General features: G+C 42.8%; 1 protein-coding gene across 4 annotated transcripts in view; it reads left to right on the forward strand.

The window, feature by feature from the left end:
• RAD1 (RAD1 checkpoint DNA exonuclease) overlaps nt 1-19,538 on the forward strand; it is a 38,095-nt gene extending 18,557 nt beyond the window's left edge. For all 4 annotated transcript variants that reach the window (XM_033933009.1, XM_033933025.1, XM_033932999.1 and 1 more), the window contains exons 3-6: nt 1,003-1,111; nt 8,596-8,854; nt 17,988-18,086; nt 18,715-19,538. In XM_033933009.1, the coding sequence (XP_033788900.1) occupies nt 1,003-1,111; nt 8,596-8,854; nt 17,988-18,086; nt 18,715-18,898 (651 nt within the window). In that variant the 3' untranslated portion in view covers nt 18,899-19,538. The remainder of the gene's footprint in view (nt 1-1,002; nt 1,112-8,595; nt 8,855-17,987; nt 18,087-18,714) is intronic.
• Nucleotides 19,539-22,493: the final 2,955 nt, after the last annotated feature.

The following is a 22,493-nucleotide window of genomic DNA, read 5'->3' on the forward strand; positions in this document are numbered from 1 at the left end:
TTGAAAAATTATGCAAATACGGCTGGGAGGTGTTACCTCATGCTCCCTACAGTCCAGACATCAGTCCACCAGACTTTGACCTTTTTCCAAAGTTGAAACAACCTATGCGTGGGCATCGTTTTGCTTCTCTTGAAGAGCTTTCTTCCGCCGGTACCCAAGCCATTCAGCAACTGAACAAAAATGGTGTCTTGGATGGAATAATGAAGCTTCCCGGACATTGGGACACAGTCATTGCAAAGCAGGGAGACTATATTGAAGGATTGTAAAGAAATACTTGAAAAAAAATAAAACATGTAAATTTTAAAAAACAGTGTGCATTATTTATGAAATGACCCTCGTATGAGTCACTTGTGACTGTTAATATCCTTTGCAGATTGCTTTTATGCTATTTGGATGCATATTAAACTACAAACAGGTACATCCGATCTCCTGATCCACAATTTTTGTTGTTATTTTAGGCAACAGAATATGAAGACTTTTATGAGACACTGTAGTGTAACACTGGACTTTTAGGGCTCCTTTTACAAAGCCGCACTAGGGCCTTAACACGCGGAATAGCGCGCGTGCACTAGCTACTACCACCTCCTTTTGAGCAGGCGGTAGATTTTCGGCTAGTGCACGCTAATCCGTTGCGTGCATTAAAAACACTAGCACACCTTTGTAAAAGGAGCCCTTAGTGGCCCATGTGTGGTATGTGTAGAAATATGACTTTTATATTTTCTGATTTGTAGTTTAAAAGATTTTGTTAAATTTGTTTATTTTAGACTTTGAAAACCAAATTATTTTTTGTATGATAATATAGATAAAATCCTTAGTAGTTATAAAGGAAATTTTACATATGATATATGATTGACATCTCATAAATTCAATTAATACATACAAGTAGTAAAAGTAAAATCTGATCTGTTGGATTAGATTATGTAACTTGGTTGATATGAGTTTTGCAAAATTGGAGTAGGAGGAGAGGAACACAGGCAACTTTATTATGTCTTCTTTTTTTAGGCAGGAATATTTCAAGAGTACACAATCAAGGAAGACTCGGTGGTATTTAGAATTAATTTAACAGTACTTTTAGACTGCTTGACTATATTTGGGACCAATGCTTTACCAGGTATTGTAAATATCAGGTATTTGTAAATACTGTAATTTTAAATTTTTTCATATTCCTAGGGCCATCATAAGATATTTAATTTGCCTACTGTGTTACTAATCCAAAGAATTTATAGTCTTAAGTGTAAATATAAGGAAATGAGATCAGCCTATCCAAAGTTACTGAACTACCTACTATCCCTAACAAAAGCTACATCCCAGGGAATTAAAGGATTATCTACATGCATAGTTTCCCACATAACTAATAAGGGCATGCATAATTCCACATAATTTTCTTTGCCCTACCCCCAAACCCAAAACCAGTCCTCTCAGAACACATCTACAGCTTCTCAGAATGCCATTCAGATTTGCTGGCTTCCCATCTACCCACCACAAGAGCAATGCATAATCCCTCCTGCTTTTGGTAACCTTCCTCCTCCCCCCAAAGACATGGATACCTCACTGTCTCCACTCAGACTTCCCAATTACCTGACATGGGGGAAGCCAATGCTGGCCTTAGGATCAGTAGCATGGAATGTAGCTATGATTTGGGTTTTTACCAGGTACTTGTATCCTGGATTGGCCACTGTGAAAACAGGATAGTGGGCTAGATGGACCATTGGTCTGACTCAGTATGGTTATTCTTATGTTCACCCACTTCTAAAGGTAGGAGTGATACTAAATCTCCCCTGCCTCCATTGTGCCATCTTTCAAAATACCAAAAAAGGGAGCCAAAATCTTTTTCAGGTATATTAGTGAAAGAAGGAAGACGACAAATAGAATTGTGTGACTGAAAGAAGCTATGAACCACCATGTAGAGGAAAAAGCCAACGCGCTAAACAAATAATTGTGTTCACAGAAGAAAATCATGGAAAAGGACCGCAATTGGCTGGTAAAGATGCATATGAGAATGGAGAAGATAGCATGCCGTTCACGGAAGAAAGTGTGCCAGATTTTAAGAACAGATGGGATGCTCATGTTGGATCTCTTCGAGGGAAAAGTCATCAGAGAGTGATTAACTAGGGGGGGTGGGTCAATGGAGTGGGCAGACTCGATGGGCCTCGGCCTTTTTCAGCCATCACTTTCTATGTTTCTATGTAACTTGAAAAATTGAAGGTTTACAAAGTCATAGGACCAGAATGGATCCACCACAGGATATTGAGGGAGTTCAGAGAGGTTCTGGTGGATACCTTTAAAGATTTGTTAAGTAAATCCCTGGAGACAAGAGAGGTTCTGTGGGATTGGAGAAGAGAGGATGTAGTCCCTCTTCACAAACATAGTCACAGAGATGAAGAGGGAAACTACAGGCCAGTAAGTCTCACTTCAGTTATTGAAAAAAATAATGGAAGCGTTGCTAAAGGAAAGGATAGTGAATTTCCTAGAATCTAATGGTTTTACTAAAGGTAAATTGTGTCAAATTAATCTGATGGAATTCTTTGACTGGAAGACCAGAAAATTGATCAAGGATGTGTGATAGATGTAATTTACTTAGATTTCAGCAAAGCTTTTGACACGGTTCCTCATAGGAGGCTCTTGAACAAACTTGACAGACTGAAGTTAGGACCCAAAGTGGTGAACTGGATTAGAAACTGGTTGATGGACAGATGTCAGAGGAATTTTCTGAGGATTGGTTCTGGGGCCTATTTTGTTCAATATGTTTGTGAGTGACATTGTCGAAGCATTAGAAGGTAAGGTTTGCCTTTTTGCAGATGATTTGTAACAGAGTGGACAGAGGGAGTAGAAAACATAACAGGATCTGCAAAATTTGGAACAATGGTCTAATATCTAGCAACTAAAATTAATCGCAAGGAAGTAGAGTGATGTATTTGGGAAGTAGAAATCCAAGTGAGATGTATGTGCTGGGAGGAGAGAGGCTAACATGCATGGACGGGGAGAGAGACCTTGGAGTGATTGTGTCTGAGAATCTGAAGGTGGCAAAATGGTATGACAAGTCAGTGGCTGTAGCCAGAAGGATTCTAGGCCATAGAGGCATAACCAGCAAAAGAAAAGAGGCGTTAATACCCCTGTACAGGTCATTGGTGAGGCCCCACTTGGAGTATTGTGTTCAGTTTTGGAGGCTATTTTTGGCTAAGGATATAAGAAAACTTGAAGTGGACCAAAGGAAGACGTACAAGGCCAGCAGACCTGAACATGTATACTGTAGAGGAGAGGAGGGACGGAGTGATATGATAGACATTTAAATACTTAAAGGTATTAATCCTGAAATATGTATGTAATACTGTAAGCCACCTTGGATAAAGATGGATTTTAAAAATGTTTTAAATAAATAACATAACATAACATTGTACTTATAAACCGCATAACCATAAGTTCAATGCGGTGAACAAAAGATTAAAAATAACATAACCTAAGGATGATTTAAATTAGTTCACTAAATATTTTGAAAAAAGATGAATTTTCAATTGAGTTCTAAAGTGCTTGTAAGAGCAAGCACTACACAACAGTGGCCTAAATTCCCTGTCATAGAAAGCAGCCTGAAATGCTAGTGTATGTTCCAAGGATTTCTTGCTCTTACAACTTTGAGCAGACAGAAAATTAAACAATGCATGTGATTCTCTCCTATGTTTATGGAATGCTATAAGAAATCTATCGGTCAAATAGTTTGGAGCAATACCATAGGCAACCCAGCTTAAACAAAAGACGCTCCTCCACTGGAAGCCAGTGCAACTCACGGTAGAAAGGAGTCACATGATCATATTTCTTTAGACCATAAATTAATTTGACCCCTGTATTTTGAATCGGTCTAAGCCTAGACACTGTTACAATAGTCGAGAAGACTTAGAAGTAACAACTGAACTAAAAGTTTAAAGGCCTGAAACTCAAAATATGATTTTTATAGTACATAGCTCCCACAATGTGTAATAACCCTTTTGCACCACAGCATCTACTTGCTTTTTCATGGTCAAGTGTTGATCTATAACAACTCCCAATATTTTAATCATTGGATTGATCTTATAGAGTGTTGAGTCTATAGTAATTGATGGTTCATGTAAAATTCTAGGTGGACACGCAACAAGGAATTTGGTCTTATCATGATTTAATTTGAATTTAAATTCTTGCATCCATAATATAGAACCAAATTTTTTCCAGAGAAGGGAAATTTGTAAAACTAGAGGGCATAAATTGAGGTTATGGGGTGGTAGACTTAGGAGTAATGTTAGGAAATTATTTTTCACAGAGAGGGTGGTAGATGCCTAGAATGCCCTCTTGAGGGAGGTGGTAGAGAGGAATTTGGTGCTAGAATTCAAAAATGCATGGGATGAATATAGAGGATCTCTAATTAGAATATAAATGGTATAAATTTAAAAACTAAGACCAGTACCGAGAAGACTTACACGATCTGTGTCCTATATATGGTAATTCAGTTTAGGTTGGGTTTGGGAGTGCTTAGACGGGAGCCCCAGTAATTTGGAACATGAGGATGGTGCTGGACAGACTTTCATGGTCTGAATCCCGCAAATGATGAGATGGTTTGGATAGGCTGGAGTGAGCTTCGACAGCAGCTCCAGTAGTTGGAATCTAAGGACAGTACCGAGTGGACTTCTGAGCTCTATGGCCCAGAAATAACAAAGAAAAAACAACAATAATTTATTATTTCTATAGCGCTACCAGATGCATTTAGCACTGTACATTATACACTCAAGAGACAGTCCCTGCCCAATAGAGCTTACAATCTAATTATGACAGACACATAGGACAAAAGGGTGAATCTATATATGCTGCTCAGTTAGGAAATTAGAAGGGGAATAATGCTGATAGGGTGGAGGACTAGAGAAGAAATGAACAGGAGAAATGGCAGCTTTACAAGTTGGTTAGGTTAGGACAGTGGTATGCCCCAAAGAGATTCCGGGTGTGCCAGAAGAGATTCCAGAATTGTATTTTATTTTTTAAAAATTTCCTTCGTAAGTATACAGGCAAGTGAGAGTAGCAGCCCATACTCTCCTCCATGACCTACTGTGCAAGGTGTTTGGAAGAAGTGGTATCCTCCATATCATAGGGCAGTGACTTCAGGGGGGAAGCAGGGTCTTCATGGGGGAGCCAGGTTTCAGTTAGTGAAAGTAGGTTGAAAGAAAGAGAGAGAAAGAGGTCATAGATGTAAGCAAGCTTGTTGGAGATAAAGTGTGTTCCACAGAACACATGAGAAAGGTAGTGAAGGAGAGGAACAGGAATAAAATTGGAGAATTGCAGTGTGATCTGCATGAATAGGGTGAGGCTTGATAAGGAGGGCCAGGATTGGGGTTGATGTCTCCAGCAGTGAGTAGAAGGAAGAGCAGAAGAGTACGGAGAAGGATAGGGAAGGTACACCTACTCATACCTCCTTTTATAAAATTGCACAGGCTTTTCTACTAGTGAAGATATGTGGACACCATGGGCATGCCCAGCTGCTATTAATGATTTAAACTGGAAAATAATAGCATGCAAAGTGATACAAGGAGATTAACTTTGAAATCATTTGGGGTAAATGAGACAGGTGAATTGTAGAACTGTCTGTAAAAGATTATTTTAAATGGCTATGATAGAATCGAACTGAATAAGAATATTAAAGTTTTATAAGCTACAGTTCTCAGAAAGGAAAAATAATCCAGAGTTAGAAAGTAAAAAAAAAAAACACACACACGCTGACAGGCAAAGTTAAAACAAAGGGGACAGGGATTAATTTGTGGACATGATTGAAATAATAAGACCCCATTGTAAGGTAGGCATCTGCACGGAAATAAAAAGGGCTGGGTATAGGTTTTGCCAGAAAAACAGGAAACTTAGGCCTTTACAAAGAGGCCTTAAAAGGAAGTCTGGTCCTTATAGATTAAAACACACAAGCTAATTAGGAAACGTTCATACAGAAGTTATAAGGATAGAAAAAGTAAGATACTGCCATCTGCTGGGTTTAAAAATCAGGCTTAACATTGGCAAATTTTGGATTTAAATGTAAAGTGACGTAAGGTATTCCTGGGAAGGAAGTCATGTGCCATTGTATTCTAACATGATAATTATTATAAATGACTAGTGTTTAAACCCGTTACATTAACAGGAGCTAGTAAAGCCTCCTTCCCTCACATGACCCCCTATTTTCAGCTCCAGCTCCAAACCCATTTTTACCCCCTCCAGCCCCCTTCTCCAATCTTTTCCCTTTCAGCCCCAGCCCTCTTTTCTCACCAGCAGCATTTCCCTCCCCACTCCACTTCCCTGTGCAGTAGCAGCAGAAGCATACCCTCTCCCTTACATTTTCCTGTGCAGCAGCAGCAGCAGCATTTCCCTCCCTAAACCCACTTCCCTGTGCAGCAGCACCTCTTCCTTGCTCCCCCTGTCCCTCTTCCCTGCTCCCCCTGTCCAGCAGCACCTCTTCCCTGCTCCCCCTGTCCCTCTTCCTTGCTCCTCCGGTCCAGCAGCACCTCTTCCCTGCTCCCCTGGTCCAGCAGCACCTCTTCCCTGCTCCCCCTCACTGCCTTCCAGACTTTGTCCCATTCCCTCCCTCTGAAGCCAGCTTGCCTGCCTGCCTGCCATCCCCCTGTGTAGTAGAACTCTCTCCCTCCCTGCCAGCAGCACCTCTTCCCTGCTCCCCGGTTCCTCTTCCCTGCTCCCCCTGTCCAGCAGCACCCCTTCCCTGCTCCCCCTGTCCCTCTTTCCTGCTTCTCCGGTCCAGCAGCACATCTTCCCTGCTCACCCTCACTGCCTTCCATACTTTGTCACTCCCGCACCCTCCAAAGCCAACCTGCCTGCCAGCCATCCTCCTGTGCAGTAGAACCCTCTCCCCCCTGCCCACTATCGCCACTGTGCAGCCGACCGCACTGACCCTCCCACCACGAGACGACCGTCAAGCCTCCTGGCTCCAGCAGCGGCCGCATCACACTAAAGACGCTGCTTCGCGGCCTTCACATGCTCTGATTTCCTCTTCCGGCGTCTCTGATGACATCATCAGAGAGGCCGCAGAGGAAATCAGAGCATGGGAAGGCTGCGAAGCAGCATCTTTAGTGTGATGCGGCCACTGCTGGAGCTGGGAGGTTTGTGCGTCTTGCGGTGGAAGGGTCAATGGGGGTTCATGTGCGCCGGAAAAGGGTGCACGGGTGGGAGGGGGTGACAATGGCGGCGAACTTACAGTGAGGGAGGGAAGGAGTCGAAGCGCGCATGCGCTCTCTTGCCTGCTGGGGACCTACAGATCATGGAAAATGGAAAACGGAACCACGCAGGTAAGAGTGCGCATGCGCGCTTAGGGTTTTATTATATTAGATGTCACATGGTATAAATTTCTTTGACTTTCATTTCTCCCTTGGAGAGCAGAGAAAATTTGATAACATATAATAATAATAATAATAACAGCTTATATACCGCAATACCGTGAAGTTCTATGCGGTTTACAAAGATTAAGCAAAGGTACAAATCGATTGACTTTAAGAGGGGAGGAAGAAAGAGGGTTAATAGGACAGAAAATCCATATATGGCTCTCCCCAGACATGAAAGGCATTAATAAACATGTATTAGATTATTACACGGCTTTTTCTCATGTCTGTTATTTGAATTCACAGAACGGAATCCCTAGCCCAGTCATATTGGGAGAGGGAGTCCATTCTGGTAATTCTTTCAGTCCCGCTGTTCAAGTCTCCCAGCCTGGCTTGAGCACCACATATAAAGCAGAGAAATCTTTAGAGTACCCCTTCCTCCACTATATATATATATATACTGTATGTATGAAACTGGTTTAATATTTAAGATTTGGCCTTTTAGATTAATAACTGCCTTTCCAAATCCAAGCTCAAGGTGCATTGTAAGTCAGGTTCTTTAGTTACTTCAAAGTCTGATGTCTAATTATAGGGTTTTTCTACAGGATCATTCTGGGAGGGTTGATGTTTGAATAATCATGATTATTGAATTTAATTAAAATCTCATGGTCGGGGCTTAGGGAGTTGAAAGAAAACTGAAGGGACTGCAAGACTGAAGAGTTGTTTAGGGCACATAATACCCTTGTACCAGCACTGGGTCATTCAGGAAATGCAGTTTGATTGATCTTACCTTGCACTCTGGAATTGTTGATCATAGCAGTTAAACAACTTGTTTAAGAAACAGCAACTATTACTCATCTGTTTTAAAGGCCATTAGGCATAAAAATCACCAGATGACTATGCATTATAAGAATTCATACTGAATAGTCATGTGAGCTTTTTTTTTTTCCAAAGGAAAAAAAATTTAAAACATGTAATGTTTTTATAGTATTGTAGTAAATAACCTGATTGATTCATTATTGCAGAATGGATAATTCACACAATACCACTGCCTGCTGTGCCAAATACTCAATTTTCATAGCATACCAAAAAAGCACATACCACATACGCATTTAAGCCTCTCCTCTTTTGTAACAGATCAGATCCTCTTATGCTTTTCTGCTATTGATGAGAGCAAGATAATTCCAATTTATCCTACATCTCTCTGGCTCCTGCCTTCACAGATCTTTTTACCTTGGAACTATTTCTAACTTTTCTTTCTCTATTTTAGCCTCCTCAACAGCTCTGCGGATGTGTTATAAGGGCTATGGGCATCCCGTGACTTTGTTTCTTGAAGAAGGAGGAGTGGTAACAGTATGTAAAATTCATACCCAGGAGCCTGAAGATACACTCGACTTTGATTTCTGCAGCACAAATGTCATTAATAAGATTATTCTTCAGTCTGAGGGCCTACGAGAGGCATTTGCTGAGCTGGACATGACCAGTGAAGTACTGCAGATTACCATGTCTCCAGACAAGCCGTATTTCAGGTAATGAATTCCACTCCACATTTTGGATTTGTTGCTTTTTTGCTTAAGTGGATCTATAACATCTAGAGGCTTATTCACTAAGCTGTGCTAGGGAAACCATGAAGAAAGCCTCACAGTAGAGCCTGGACCCTAACACAAAATTACTGAGGAAAAGATGGCATGCTATATAATTAACGGGCATGCAATTTACTGCCACATTAAAATCACAGCTGTAATCTGCAGCTTATTGCTAAAAGTCACCTATCCTGTCAGTGCCTGAGCAGTGATTGGCTCAGGTACTGACAGGAAAGGTAACACTGAATTAAAAATACAACAACAACAAAACAGCTTTCTTACATGTAGTCTAATGATCTCCTTCCCTCTCTCTGACCTGACCCAATCCAATTTCCCTATCCCCCTACATTAAAGCAAAAAAAGTCTATGCCCCCCCACTCCTAAAAATACCTGATAGTCTAGCAGGCTCCCTGTACCCCCAATATGATCCCCCAATCCAACCTCCCTGCCCCCAACATTGGCACAAAAATCCTTGATGGTCTTGTGGGCCCTCTTTCTTCCCCCACCCCTCATGTTAAAGGAAACCTCCCTGGTATCTAGTGACATCCCTTAACTGCCTGACCCCCTTTTTAGGCCCCCCCCATACCTGAAGGCAAGAGTGATGCCAATTTGCTTTTGCCTCTAACGCTGCCATCTTCAAAAAGGCAGTACCATACTCTGTGTGGTGCATCCTGGTATGCAGTTGCACTAGGCATGGCCAGAATGCTATAAAAGAGTGAAATTCTAAGATATGTGCTGCTGAATAATAGAGGCCACTGTTTTGTATTTTTTAAATTATTTTGAATCGTAGAATTGTAATTTTACATTAAAATTTGCTGAAAGATAACATATTCATAAGAACATAAGAGCATAAGCAATGCCTCCACTGAGTCAGACCTAAGGTCCATCGTGCCCAGCAGTCTGCTCACACGGCAGCCCAACAGGTCCAGGACCTGCGCAGTAGCCCCCTATCTATACCCCTCTATCCCTTTCTTCAGCAGGAAATTGTCCAATCCTTTCTTGAACTCCAGTACCATACTCTGTCCTATTACTTCCTCTGGAAGCGCATTCCAGGTGTCTACCACACGCTGAGTAAAGAAAAACTTCCTAGCATTTGTTTTGAATCTATCCTCTTCCAATTTTTCTGAATGCCCTCTTGTTCTTATATGTTTTGAAAATTTGAAGAATCTATCTCTCTCTACTTTCTCTATGCCCTTCATGATCTTGTAGGTCTCTATCATGTCTCCTCTGAGTCTCCGCTTTTCCAGGGAGAAGAGCTCCAGCCTCTCCAATCTTCACTCCAGCCTCTCCACTCCCTTCAATATTCATTCTTCTATTATGTAAATATTGCATCAGCTTTGGAAATTACTGAGGATTACTACTTCTATCTTGCTGCACCATGTGCCTAGAACAGACTGCCTGAGTCAGTACGTCAAGCTCCGTCTATGGCAGTGTTCAATTCTAGGCTAAAAGCCCACTTTTTCGAGGCTGCTTTTAACTCTTACCAATGTCTGTTTCATCATTCCCTCTGTGAGAAATTCCCTAATCCCTATTTGTTCTATTTATCAGGGATTATCTCTTACAATTTAATGTAGAGTGCTGCATACATGTGGCAGCGCTGTAGAAATAAGTAGCAGTAGTAGTAATAAAGGATATCTAAACTTTTACACACTAGTTATCCAGATAAGAGTGCACCAAGATGCTGTCTTTCCTTAGGGCTGCTGCAACCATCACCATTACTTTAATGTGCAAGGAGATTTTACCAAACCAAAAGGGAGTGCACAGAACTGATAATGTCTCCCCAAAACTGCAAAGCAAAGATACCTCTCGTGACCCTGCTAAATAGGAATATGTACATAGGCCTCTGTCAGATCCAAGGAAGTTAGAAAATCCCTGGGCTTTACTACATGGATCACTGATCATAAGGTTTCCATATGAAAACTGGGCACATGAAGGGCACTCCCTTCAAATCCAAGGTGGACCTGAAGGTCTGTTCTTTTTTGGGCATCACAAAGTAAATCATGTATCTCCCAGTGTCCCTCTTTTCATATAGAACAGGCCTTACTACTCAGAGAAGGAGTAGCAATCTTTTGTAGACTTTCCCCAGTAGGTCTCGCCTTCTGAACCTGACAGGGAAGACAGGCAGTTGGGACTGAGCTCACAGTGCTATGAGGAGAAGGCAAGCTTTCTATTAAATTTAGTTCTGTTGCGGATACACAGGAGTCTATACTTGAGCTGTTGATTTCCATTTCCCGTGAAAATACAGAAGGATATCACTTTAAAAACTTGAAACTCCTCCCTTTCTGCAGTGGAGAACAGCTCCCTCCTCAGTTTTTCCTTTTTCAATTGAACTCAGAAGGTGTGCTTTGTTATTTTTGGATATTTTTCCATCATTTTTTAAAAAATTCTTCGGGGCTTTGGTGCTCAGAAGTCCCCTGCTCGGCCATATTCTGTCAGGGAAAGGATGCAATCCTGCAGGGGATGACTGCTGCTCCCAAGCCAGTATCATAGAGCACTGTTCTTCAACCGCCGGTCCACGGACCGGTGCCGGTCGGCAGAAAATTTCTGCCTGTCCGCGCAGGGCCGGCGAGATCGAGTTGGCAGTTAAATTTCCTGCCGACTGCGGTTCCTCCCAGCCTCAGGCGATCAAGGCAGGCTGCCGACGTCGGGGCCTTCCCTCTGTGAGTCTCGCCTGTTCGGAAACAGGAAGTTGAAACAAAATAGGTGGGACTCAGAGAGTGAAGGGCCCGACATTGGCAGCCTGTCTTGATCGCCGCCCCTGCTGAGTTGCTGAAGAGGGCCGCGGGGAAGATGCAGGTGGAAGGGAGAGAGCTGCAGGTACAAGGGAGATGGTCAGCGTGTGCGAGCAAGATCCTGGGGAGCCTTCACAGTGGCTGTCTCCCCTCCCAGCAGCTCTCCTACTTGCCAGGGCAGTGATTCACCAGCAACTTCCTCTTTCCTCAAAGGTGGCAACAAACCCAAGGCTGCCTAAGTAAATCACTGCTGCAGGCAAGTACTGAGAATTTTGGAAGGGGAGGAAGCCACTGTAGGAGGCTGGGAAGCTGCTGGATAAAGGGAGAGCTGCTACTGGACCTGGAGGGAAGTAGAAGGAGAGATGCTGGTGGGAGGGGAGAAGGGAAAGGTATGGGAAGAGAGTTAATGTTGGATAGGGGGAGGAGGGAAGGGAGAAGAAAAAAAGGAAGGAGGGATTTCTGCCGGTTCACGGGTGTAAAAAGGTTGAAAAACACTGATGTAGAGTATGCCGGCTTTCTTTTTTGCCCAGCCGCACGTGTTCAAAAAGCCGCGCTTGCGCAGCTGTTCGAGTTGATCAATCTTCTCCTCTCTTACAACTTCAGGCACTCGGGCCAAAGAATTGTCCCTTTCTATTCCCTCCCTCTTTCCTTCCTATGTCCTTAGTGCCCCCGGTGCCTCCTTCCCATGTCCTTAGTGCCCCTTTCTGTCTTTAGTGCCCCCAGTGCCTCCTTCCCATGTCTTTGGTGCCCCAGTGCCTCCTTCCCATGACCTTAGTGCCCCCAGTACCTCCTTCCCATGTCTTTAGTGCCCCCAGTGCCTCCTTCCCATGTCTTTAGTGCCCCTAGTGACTCCTTTCTATGTCCCTCTCACTGCCTTCCACACTTTGTCCCACCCCCACTCCAGAATCCTGCCTGCCTACCTTTCTCCCTCCCTAGCCAAAGCCAGCCTGCTGCCTCCCTGCTGCTAAAAAAAAACAAAAAAAAACACCTCCTTCCTTTTCCCCTTCTCTTACCGCCATGCTCATGCTGCAGCTACTAAAGCCGACAGGAAGTCTTTCCGACTCAATTCTGAAGTCAGAGAGGATGTTCTGGGCCAGCCAGGCAGCGATTGGCTGGCTCAGAACATCCTCTCCGACGTCAGAATTGACGTCGGAAAGACTTCCTTTCGGCTTTAGTAGCTGCAGCATGAGCATGGCGGTAAGAGCAGGGGAAAAGGAAGGAGGCTTTTTTTTTTTTTTTTTCATGCGGACCGGCAGAAATTCAACTGGCGGTAAGGAGGGAGGGAGGGAGGGAGATGGCGGGGACCGCGCGATCTTTGAATGCCTCACTGCGGGGACAAGTCCATTCACCGCTCCACGGGACGGTGAATGGCCTTGTCCCCGTCCCACAGAGGCCACTATTTTTTCTTCCCCGTTTCGGCGGGTTACCCGTGGCTAAATGCGGCTAGCCGCGGGTAACCCGCCACCATGTCATTCTCTAGCTGGAATCTCATGCTTTCAGGCTCGGAGTGGCCTTCGGTCTCTGGCTTCTCACCTGGACATCACTCGGTTTTTGAGGGAGGCTCTCAGGCTGAGACCTTTGATGTGCAGACCAATTCCCATCTTGGGACCTCATTGTGTTCTTGAAGGGCCTGGCCTGTGCTCAGTACGAGCCTCTTTCGAAGGCTTCCCTGCTAGACCTTAAAGTCAAGACAGTGTTCTTGGTTGCCATTGTCTCAGCAAGAAGGATCTCAGAATTGCAGGCCCTCTCCTGGAGGGAGCCATTTCATGGAGGCAGGTGTTTCTCTGCACACAGTTCCTTCCTTTCTTACGAAGGTGGTTCCATCTTCTTTGTTAATCCGGAACTTTGTTTGCCCACCTTTCAGCCTATGGGTTTTGCCAAACAGAACAAGCTTTTGCACAAGATGGATGTGCACAGTAGTGCTGCCTGATTCAGGAAAAAAATTTTGATTCGATTCAGCCTATTGAATCGATTTTTCGATTCGATTTTCCTGCCCAATTGAGTGTTTTTTTCAAACATCCTGATGGGTTTATTTTATAGCCTCTTCACCCCCTTTGCCCTCTCTTATCTACACTGGCACTGTGGTGTAAACAAAAAAGACTTTTCCTCTCTCTGTTAGACCACAAACCTGAGCTAGGATTTAACACCAGCTCTGGCAGGATACACATTTCAAATCTGACATATTCTAATCACAAAACAGAAAATAAAATTATTTTTTCTATCTTTTGTTGTCTAGTCATTATTCAAATCATGTTGGTCCCAGACTCTGGAGGTCTTCTGATAACTCGCTTGCCAGAGTCTCCTTCTTTCTCTGTGCTAACAATCCATCTTCTATCTCTGTCCTCCCCTTCCATTTCCCTTCCCTCCCCTGGAGGTCTGGCATCTTTTCTTTTTTTCATCGCCATCCCCCCAGCTGCATTGATGGGCCCCACCATCCCCAGATCCACCATCTCTCCTTTTCTCAACTACCCTTTCATCCAGCATCTCTCCCTCCTTCCCCACCACCCCAGGGTCCACCAGCTCTCCCTTTCTCTTCCCAACTACCCTCCTATACAATATCTGTATCTCCCCCCCCACACACACACACACCATCCCTTGTGTCCATCTTCTCTCCCTTTCTGCTCCTTCACTCCCTAAATCCCATTTTCCACTGTCTCTCTCCCTCTCTTCTGTTTTTAGCCATTATTTCTTTCCCCCCTCCCCCAGTCCGGTATATGTACATCTCTTTGAAATCCCCTCTTCCCTCCCTCCGTGTACTTCTACACCAGCCCCCCCCCAAGGCCTGCATGTTTCCCCCCCCTTTTATATAATGGCAGCGGCTTGGGTCAGCCGGTCCCCCTCGCTGATCTTCTCCAGGAGTGTGCGTGTCTCTAGCTCTCAGTGGCGCCCGGGTTGTGCCTCCAGCTCTCAGTAGCGCCCAGCTCACACCTCCAGCTTTCAGTGGCGCACGGCTGGTGCTTCCTCCTGCGGCTGCTCTTGTTCAACTGACAGCCGACACTGCACCCTCCCTTTAGCTCCAGAACCCGCCCGGACTCTGCCCTCCTCCCCCCCCGTTCTCGCCCTCGCCTTCCCGACTGACCCTCGCCCCCAAAAGCAGGAGCAGCAGTAGATGGCCAGCTAGAGACGGACAGGGGGAGGAGGATTAGTCATCGAATCGGCCAGGCCAATTTTTTTACAAAACGAATCGATTCGAATTGATTCACCCGATTCAAATTTGTGAATTGGACAGCACTAGTGCGCAGAGCCCTGCTTATGCACCTGGAGAGGACCAATGACTCCAGGCTTTCTGATCATCTTTTTGTGCTGACCAAAGCTTCCATTGCCAGATGGATCCACGTGGCGATTTCATCTAACTACATTTCTCTTGCAGCACATTCTACGAGAGGTGTAGTGACTTCCTGGGCAGAGTCTCAAGCTGTTTCGCCTGATAAAATCTGTAGAGCAGCTACTTGAGCTACTCTTCACACCTTTACAAAGTTCTATAGAGTGGATGTGGCAGCGCAAGAGGATGTTGCCTTTGGGTCCTCGGTTCTGTGGGCAGGCTCATCTGCCCCCCCTAGACATCTGGCACTGCTTTGGTACATCAGCTCACATATGTACTCCTGTGTATCTGCAACAGAACAAGATATTAGGTTCTTACCTCAATAATCTGTGTTCTGTTAGGATCCACAGGAGTCTGAACTACCTGATTTCTGCCTCGGACATTGACAGGGTCCATCAGAGATGTGTTACAGGAACAGGAGGTTTCCTTTTCTCTTTCCTCTTGGGAGGGTCCTATAGCACCTGCTAGTTACACTTAACAGATTGGCTCTTAGTTACTCATGTGAGTGATTTATTGTTCACTCGTTACTGTTTACCTGAAGATTGGAGGGTAGCCAATGTTACACCGATTTTTAAAAAGGGATCCAGGAAATTACAGACCGGTAAGCCTGACTTCCGTGCCAGGCAAAATGGTAGAAACAATTATAAAAAATAAAATTGTGGAACACATAGATAAACATGATTAATGAGACAGTCAGCATGGGTTCAGCCGAAGGAGACCTTGCCTCACCAATTTGTTCGACTTTTTTGAAGGTGTGAATAAACATGTGGATAAAGGTGAGCCGGTTGATATAGTGTATATAGATTTGCAGAAAGCTTTTCATTAAGTTCCTCATGAGAGGCTCCTGAGAAAATAAAGAGTCATGGTATAGGTGGCAAAGTTGAGTTGTGGATTAGGAATTGGTTATCGGCTAGAAAACGGAAGGTAGGTTAAATGGTCATTTTTCTCAATGGAGGAGAGTAATCAGTGGAGTGCCACAGGGGTCTGTACTGGGACCGGTGCTATTTAACTTATTTATAAATGATCTGAAAATTGGAATGACAAGTGAGGTGATTAAATTTGCAGATGACATTAAACTGTTCAAAGTTGTTGAAACGCATGTGGATTGTGGAAAATTGCAGGTGGACCTTAGGAAATTGGAAGACTGGGTGACCAAATGGCAGATGAAATTTAATGTGGACAAATGCAAAGTGATGCACATTAGGAAGAATAACCCAAATTACAGTTACCAGATGCTAGGGTCCACCTTGGGGATTAGCACCCAAAAAAGGATCTGGGTATCATCATAGATAATACAATAAAACCTTCTGCCCAATGTGTGGCGGCGGCCAAAAAAGCAAACAGGATGCTCGGGATTATTAAAAAAGGGATGGTTAACAAGACTAAAAATGTTATAATGCCCCTTTATCCGCTCCATGGTGCGACTATCTGGAGTATTGCATTCAATTCTGGTCTGCTTATCTCAAGAAAGATATAGTAGCTCTAGAAAAGGTTCAAAGAAGAGCAACCAAGATGATAAAGGGGATGGAACTCCTCTCGTATGAGTTAGGGCTCTTCAGCTTGGAAAATAGACAGCCGAGGGGAAATATGATTGAAGTCTACAAAATCCTAAGTGGAGTAGAACTGGTGAAAGTGGATCAATTTTTCACTCCGTCAAAAATTACAAAGACTAGGGGACACATAGTTACAAGGAAATACTTTTAAAACCAATAGGAGGAATTTATTTTTCACTCAGAAAATAGTTAAGCTCTGGAATGCATTGCCAGAGGTTGTGGTAAGAACAGATAGCATAGCTGGTTTTAAGAAAGGTTTGGACAATTTCCTGGAGGAAATGTCCATAGTCTGTTATTGAGAAAGACATGGGGGAAGCCACTGCTTGCCCTGGATCAGTAGCATGGAATATTGCTACTCCTTTGGGTTTTGGCTAGGTACTAGTGACCTGGATTGGTCACCGTGAGAACGGGCTACTGGGCTTGATGGACCATTGGTCTGACCCAGTAAGGCTATTTTTATGTTCTTAATTGTTTATTAATCATTGTTTTACTTCCTAAATTTTAGAGTAGAATGGTTGCTGGGGGATTTCCCTGTCCCTCTCCTTCTCCTTTTTTTTGTTACAGTGGAGTTCAATTGCTTTGGTACCAACTGAGGAGGGAGCTATTCTCCACTGCAGAAGGGGAGAAGTTTCAAGTTCTTAAAGTGATACTCTTTTGCAGTTTTGCGTGAAGTGGGAGTCAACAGCTCAAGTATGGACTCCTGTGTATTCTAATAGAACCCAGATTATTGGAGTAAGAACCTAATCTGTTATTAGTTTGTTTGTTTTTTTAAATATATGGCTAAAACCTCCACCAGCTCTCAAGATTATCTGTCTGCTGCAAAGCAGAAAAGGACAGGTGAGGCACACACAAATAGTAGTCCTTAAGGGGAGTGGAGGGGAATAACCCAGTCACCTAGATGTGACATCTCTGAGACAAAGGAGACCCACACAGACCCCCCCCCCAGCCTGGTCTAGCTGCAAGGAAAACCAAAAATAAGCACTGAAAGAGCAAATGGCACTAGAAACATTTATTGTTTGTTTTATTTTTTTCACTAACTGAGCAAGGAAAACAAAGGCTCCTCGAGAATCCCCAAGCCTAAAAGCTGACTGCAAAAGCTTACCACATCCACCACCTGCAGGAGCCTGAAAAATACTAATTCTTGGGGATTGCACAGCATATTGGCTCACTTATAAGTCAGACGTTCTCAGTCTCCATGTGCTGATTAGAGTGCATAACAACCCATCAACCTAAGCCAATCTGGAGGGATGCAATGGAATGCTTCATATTCATCAATGTTTCCTGACCTTTTTTCTCTCATCTTGCATATATCACTTGAGATCTGTCCTTCAGGCCATATTGCTATTTCTGATTTAAAAATCTAGAAATATGAATCATCAATCTTAGTTATGTTTTCCCCAATTAGTTAAAAATCATATTTTTATTAGCTTCATTGGCAAACTTTGTTCCAATATTTTGAATTTGTATTTCAGATTATCTACATTTGGAGATTCAGGAAGTGCACACCTGGACTATCCCAAAGACTCGGATTTAATGGAAGCTTTCCACTGTAGTCAGACGCAGACCAATAGGTTAGTCCATAGTAATAATACTGGATTTGTAGTAAATTCTGAAAGTATTTCAAAGTGTTAATTTCTGGATATACTAACATATTCATATGTAAACTTTGTAAACTTGTTCCTTTACAGTTTAGAAATTATCTTTGGGCCTACAAAGAGAGCAATGTGAGATTAGATTTTTCATTCAGATTTTGGATAGCAGCTAGGCATCATCAGATTGGACCTTTATGGTCTCAAGATCCCATGTACAGCATCTTCTTAGGAAGACACTTGCATTATTTTATTTATTTTAGTATTTATATACCAATTAAATAGTCTTAAGTGGTATACATTTAAGTACTCAAGCATTTTTCCCTGTCTGTCCCGGTGGGCTCACAGTCTATCTAATGTACCTGGGGCAATGGGGGATTAAGTGACTTGCCCAGGGTCACAAGGAGCAGCGTGGAATTTGAACCCACATCCTCAGGGTGCTCAGGCTGTAGCTCTAACCACTGTGCCTCACATTCCCATTAGTTTGTTTAATAAAAGCTATAAAAAAGAATTCCGTTTTCACCCAGACTAGTAAAGCTTCAAGACACTCCATTTAATTTATGCAAACTGTGTTTATTGGAAACTTAGGTTTATTATTCTCTGTTTGCAGGTATAAGCTATCTTTGCTCAAGCCATCTACTAAAGCCCTGGCATTATCCTGTAAAGTGTCCATTCGAACCGATAACCGGGGATTTCTCTCCTTGCAGTACATGATCCGGAATGAAGATGGACAGATCTGTTTTGTGGAGTATTACTGCTGTCCTGATGAAAACATTGATGAGAGAGAGCCATAGATGCAGCCTATGGGCTCTGCAGTTCATTTGTTCATTTATATTTAGGATATTTATATTGCTAATAGTTGCAGAGAAATAACACATCTTATATGGAAAGCAGAGTTGAACAGTCTAATGGATAACTTTATTGCAATACATTGGTAGCAGCTGGCATTGGTAACACTCTGCTCCAAGCAGTGGTTGTAAACATTGAAGACATGGGTAGAAATGTCAAGATGTATTAAGAACCTGGCCTAATATACTGGTACTTAACATTAAGATGCCTACTGGCACCTAAGTTGAGGTAGGTGTGATTCGATAAATGGAACCTAGCAGTTGACTGCAACTGTGATGAATTGCACCACTAGGCCCTGTTATATGAAATCAGGCTCTTACTGTCTAAAAAGGAGTTAGGAACACAGGGGTACTTTTATTAAGGTGCGCTAAATGCTAAGACGCCCATAGAATATAATGAATACCTTAGCATTTAGTGCGCCTTAATAAAAGGACCACATAGTGTGAAGAATCTGATTTTGCATGTATTGCAAAATTGATAACTGAGCACTAAAAGGGCACATTTGTTTATGTTAACTTTATAAAAAATGTTTTCTGTATTTATTTTTTATACTTATAGCATAAAAATTAAACTACTTTGCCTCTATTTTGCCCTCTCTTTTATATATCCCTTCCCACCCATGCACCATGACTGAGCTGTACACGCAATGCTGCCAACCAGGAGATTTGCTTTAAGGAGCAGCAGTCATCCCAGTAGCAACAACTTTATTAATAACTACTACCACTTCTACAAGATGTAGGCAGCTCAGAACAGATACACATGACAGATACTTCTATTGGAACACTGGTCCTCAACTTGGCAGCTAAACTTTAACGCCAGAAAATGTAAGGTCATGCACCTCGGCAGCAGGAATCCATGCAAAACTTATACACTTAATGGTGAAACCTTAGTTAGGACCAAGGCGGAACGTGATTTGGGGGTGATCATTAGCGAAGACATGAAGACTGCCAATCAAGTGGAGAAGGCTTCTTCAAAGGCAAGACAAATGATGGGTTGTATCCGAAGAAGCTTTATCAGCCGGAAGCGCGAAGTTATTATGCCGTTGTACAGATCCATGGTGAGGCCTCATCTGGAATATTGTGTACAATTCTGGAGGCCACATTACCAAAAAGATGTACTGAGAGTTGAGTCGGTTCAGAGAATGGCCACCAGGATGGTTTCGGGACTCAAAGACCTCCCGTATGAGGGAAGGCTGAATAAATTGCAGCTATACTCACTCGAAGAACGGAGAGAGAGAGGAGACATGATAGAGACGTTTAAATATATCACCGGCCGTATTGAGGTGGAGGATGATATCTTCTTTTTTAAAGGTCCCTCGGCCACAAGAGGACATCCGCTGAAAATCAGGGGTGGGAAATTTCATGGTGACACCAGGAAGTTCTTCTTCACCGAAAGAGTGGTCGATCGTTGGAATGAACTTCCGCTTCAGGTGATTCAGGCCAGCAGCGTGCCAGATTTTAAAAGGAAATGGGATACACATGTGGGATCTCTAGGGAGGTAATAAAATGTAGAGGGGATACACATGTGGTATCTCTAGGGGGGTAAATTCAGGGGGTGGGATTGTTAAAGTGGGCAGACTAGATGGGCTATAGCCCTTTTCTGCCGTCATCTTCTATGTTTCTATGACAGATGGTCCTTGGTCCATGAAGATTACAATGTAGTCAGAACACACAGAAAAGCCAAATAAAGATGTCAGTAAAAGTGTTAAGAAAATATGGTTAAAATAAACAAGACGGGGAGATTGAAAAGCAGACTCAAAAAAAGGTGGCTTTTAGGAGGAATAAGAATATGGCTAGAGAAGGCGCGTGATGTACCAGTTCAAGAAGGCTATTCAGACATATGGTGCAGCAAAGTAAAACAAGTGCAGAGCTGGGAGTAGAGAAAAGCACAAATGTGATCATCTTACCCTATAGGTTCAAAACAATCTCTCTAGCATGTTTAGTAATTCTGCCTAAGGCTAAAGGGATAGACTAAAGTTATCTTACCTGCATGTATTTTCCTCTTTTAGAATCTCGTTCTAGTTGTTGCTCCAGCTGTGGATCTCAATATCTTTGTAAATGGTATTGGTTTATGTCTTCTTGTTTTGTCTTCCAGAACACTGGTTCCCAACCTTCTCCTGGAGGACCAGCAGGGTTTTCAGGCTAGCCCTAATGAATATGTATGAGAGAGATTTGCATATAATGGAAGTAACAGGCATGCAAATTTGCTCCATGCATATTCATTAGGGCTATCCTGAAAACCTGATTGGTTTGGTGATCCTCCAGGACAGGGTTGGGAACCACTGTTCTAGAACTTCTCCTCTTGCATTTCAAATGCTAGTATTTCTTCCCTTTGAGCCATCTCACTATCAGTTTTTCTTAATAATAGCTTGAGATATCTATAACAAAATAGTCACAGAGTCCACTGCAATGAGTTCTAAATGAGGTCCGATAGGGGTATCAGACAGCTCCACAAACCAGATAGTTTGAGGGGAATAAACTCTTCATTTACCCCACGGTACCTCCTCCTCCGTATTAATTCTTTTCTGTTTTACTTTTCTTTTTATCGATTTATCTAGTTGTTAATTTGTTAGTCATTTCTAATATTAGAGCATGCTATTATGTATCATTGCTCATACGTATCAATTCTGAGTACTTAGCTTTCAGCTGTAAAATCGTTCCCCTGAACGCCAACGCGTTTCGAGTTCTTTGTCAAGGCGACATGGGGAAAGCTGAAACCCAAGAGACATCATGATTAGCATTCTCCAAATTAAACAGCACTAAGAAATCATGCACTTATTCTGCGGAGGGAACAACCCTCCGCAGTATTTCTTCCCAGCACCATAATTCAGAGGCTTCAATTTTCTTCCTGTCGTGCTTTTCCGGTGTCTAACTTTCATATCCATATGACATTATTGAAAGTACAGTTTGTCATTGGATTTCTTCACTGTGTGTTCTTTCGATACTGATTATTGATCCAAGCAGATTGAAGTCGTCTACCATTTCTATTGCTTCTCCATCATGGTTGAAAATTTTACCAGTATGGTGCAGTCCCATTTGTATGGTCTGTGATCTTGTTTTAGATTAAGAACATAAGAATTGCCATACTGGGACAGACTAAATGTCCATCAAGCCCAGTATCCTGTTTCCAACATTGGCTAACCCAGGTCCCAAGTACCTAGCTAGATCCTATCTATTTAAAACAGATTTTATATTGCTTATTCTAGAAATAATTAGTGGATTTTCCCCAAACCATCTCAGTAATGGCCTATGGACTTCTCTTTTAGGAAATTATCCAAGCCTTTTTAAAACCCCGCTAAGTTAACTGATTTCCAGAACTTAATTACACATTGTGTGAAGAAATATTTTTTCTCGTTTGTTTTAAATCTACTTCATTGCATTATCGCATGCCTCCTAGTCCTAGTATTTTTGGAAAGAGCAAGCAAGCGATTCACATCTACCCTGTCTACTCCACTCAGTATTTTATAGACCTCTGTTGTATCACCCCTGAGCAATCTCTTCTTCAAGCTGAAGAGCCCTAGATGCTTTAGCTTCTCCTCAT

The sequence above is a fragment of the Geotrypetes seraphini genome, chromosome 1 (assembly GCF_902459505.1).
Source record: "Geotrypetes seraphini chromosome 1, aGeoSer1.1, whole genome shotgun sequence".
Taxonomy (NCBI): Eukaryota; Metazoa; Chordata; class Amphibia; order Gymnophiona; family Dermophiidae; genus Geotrypetes; species Geotrypetes seraphini.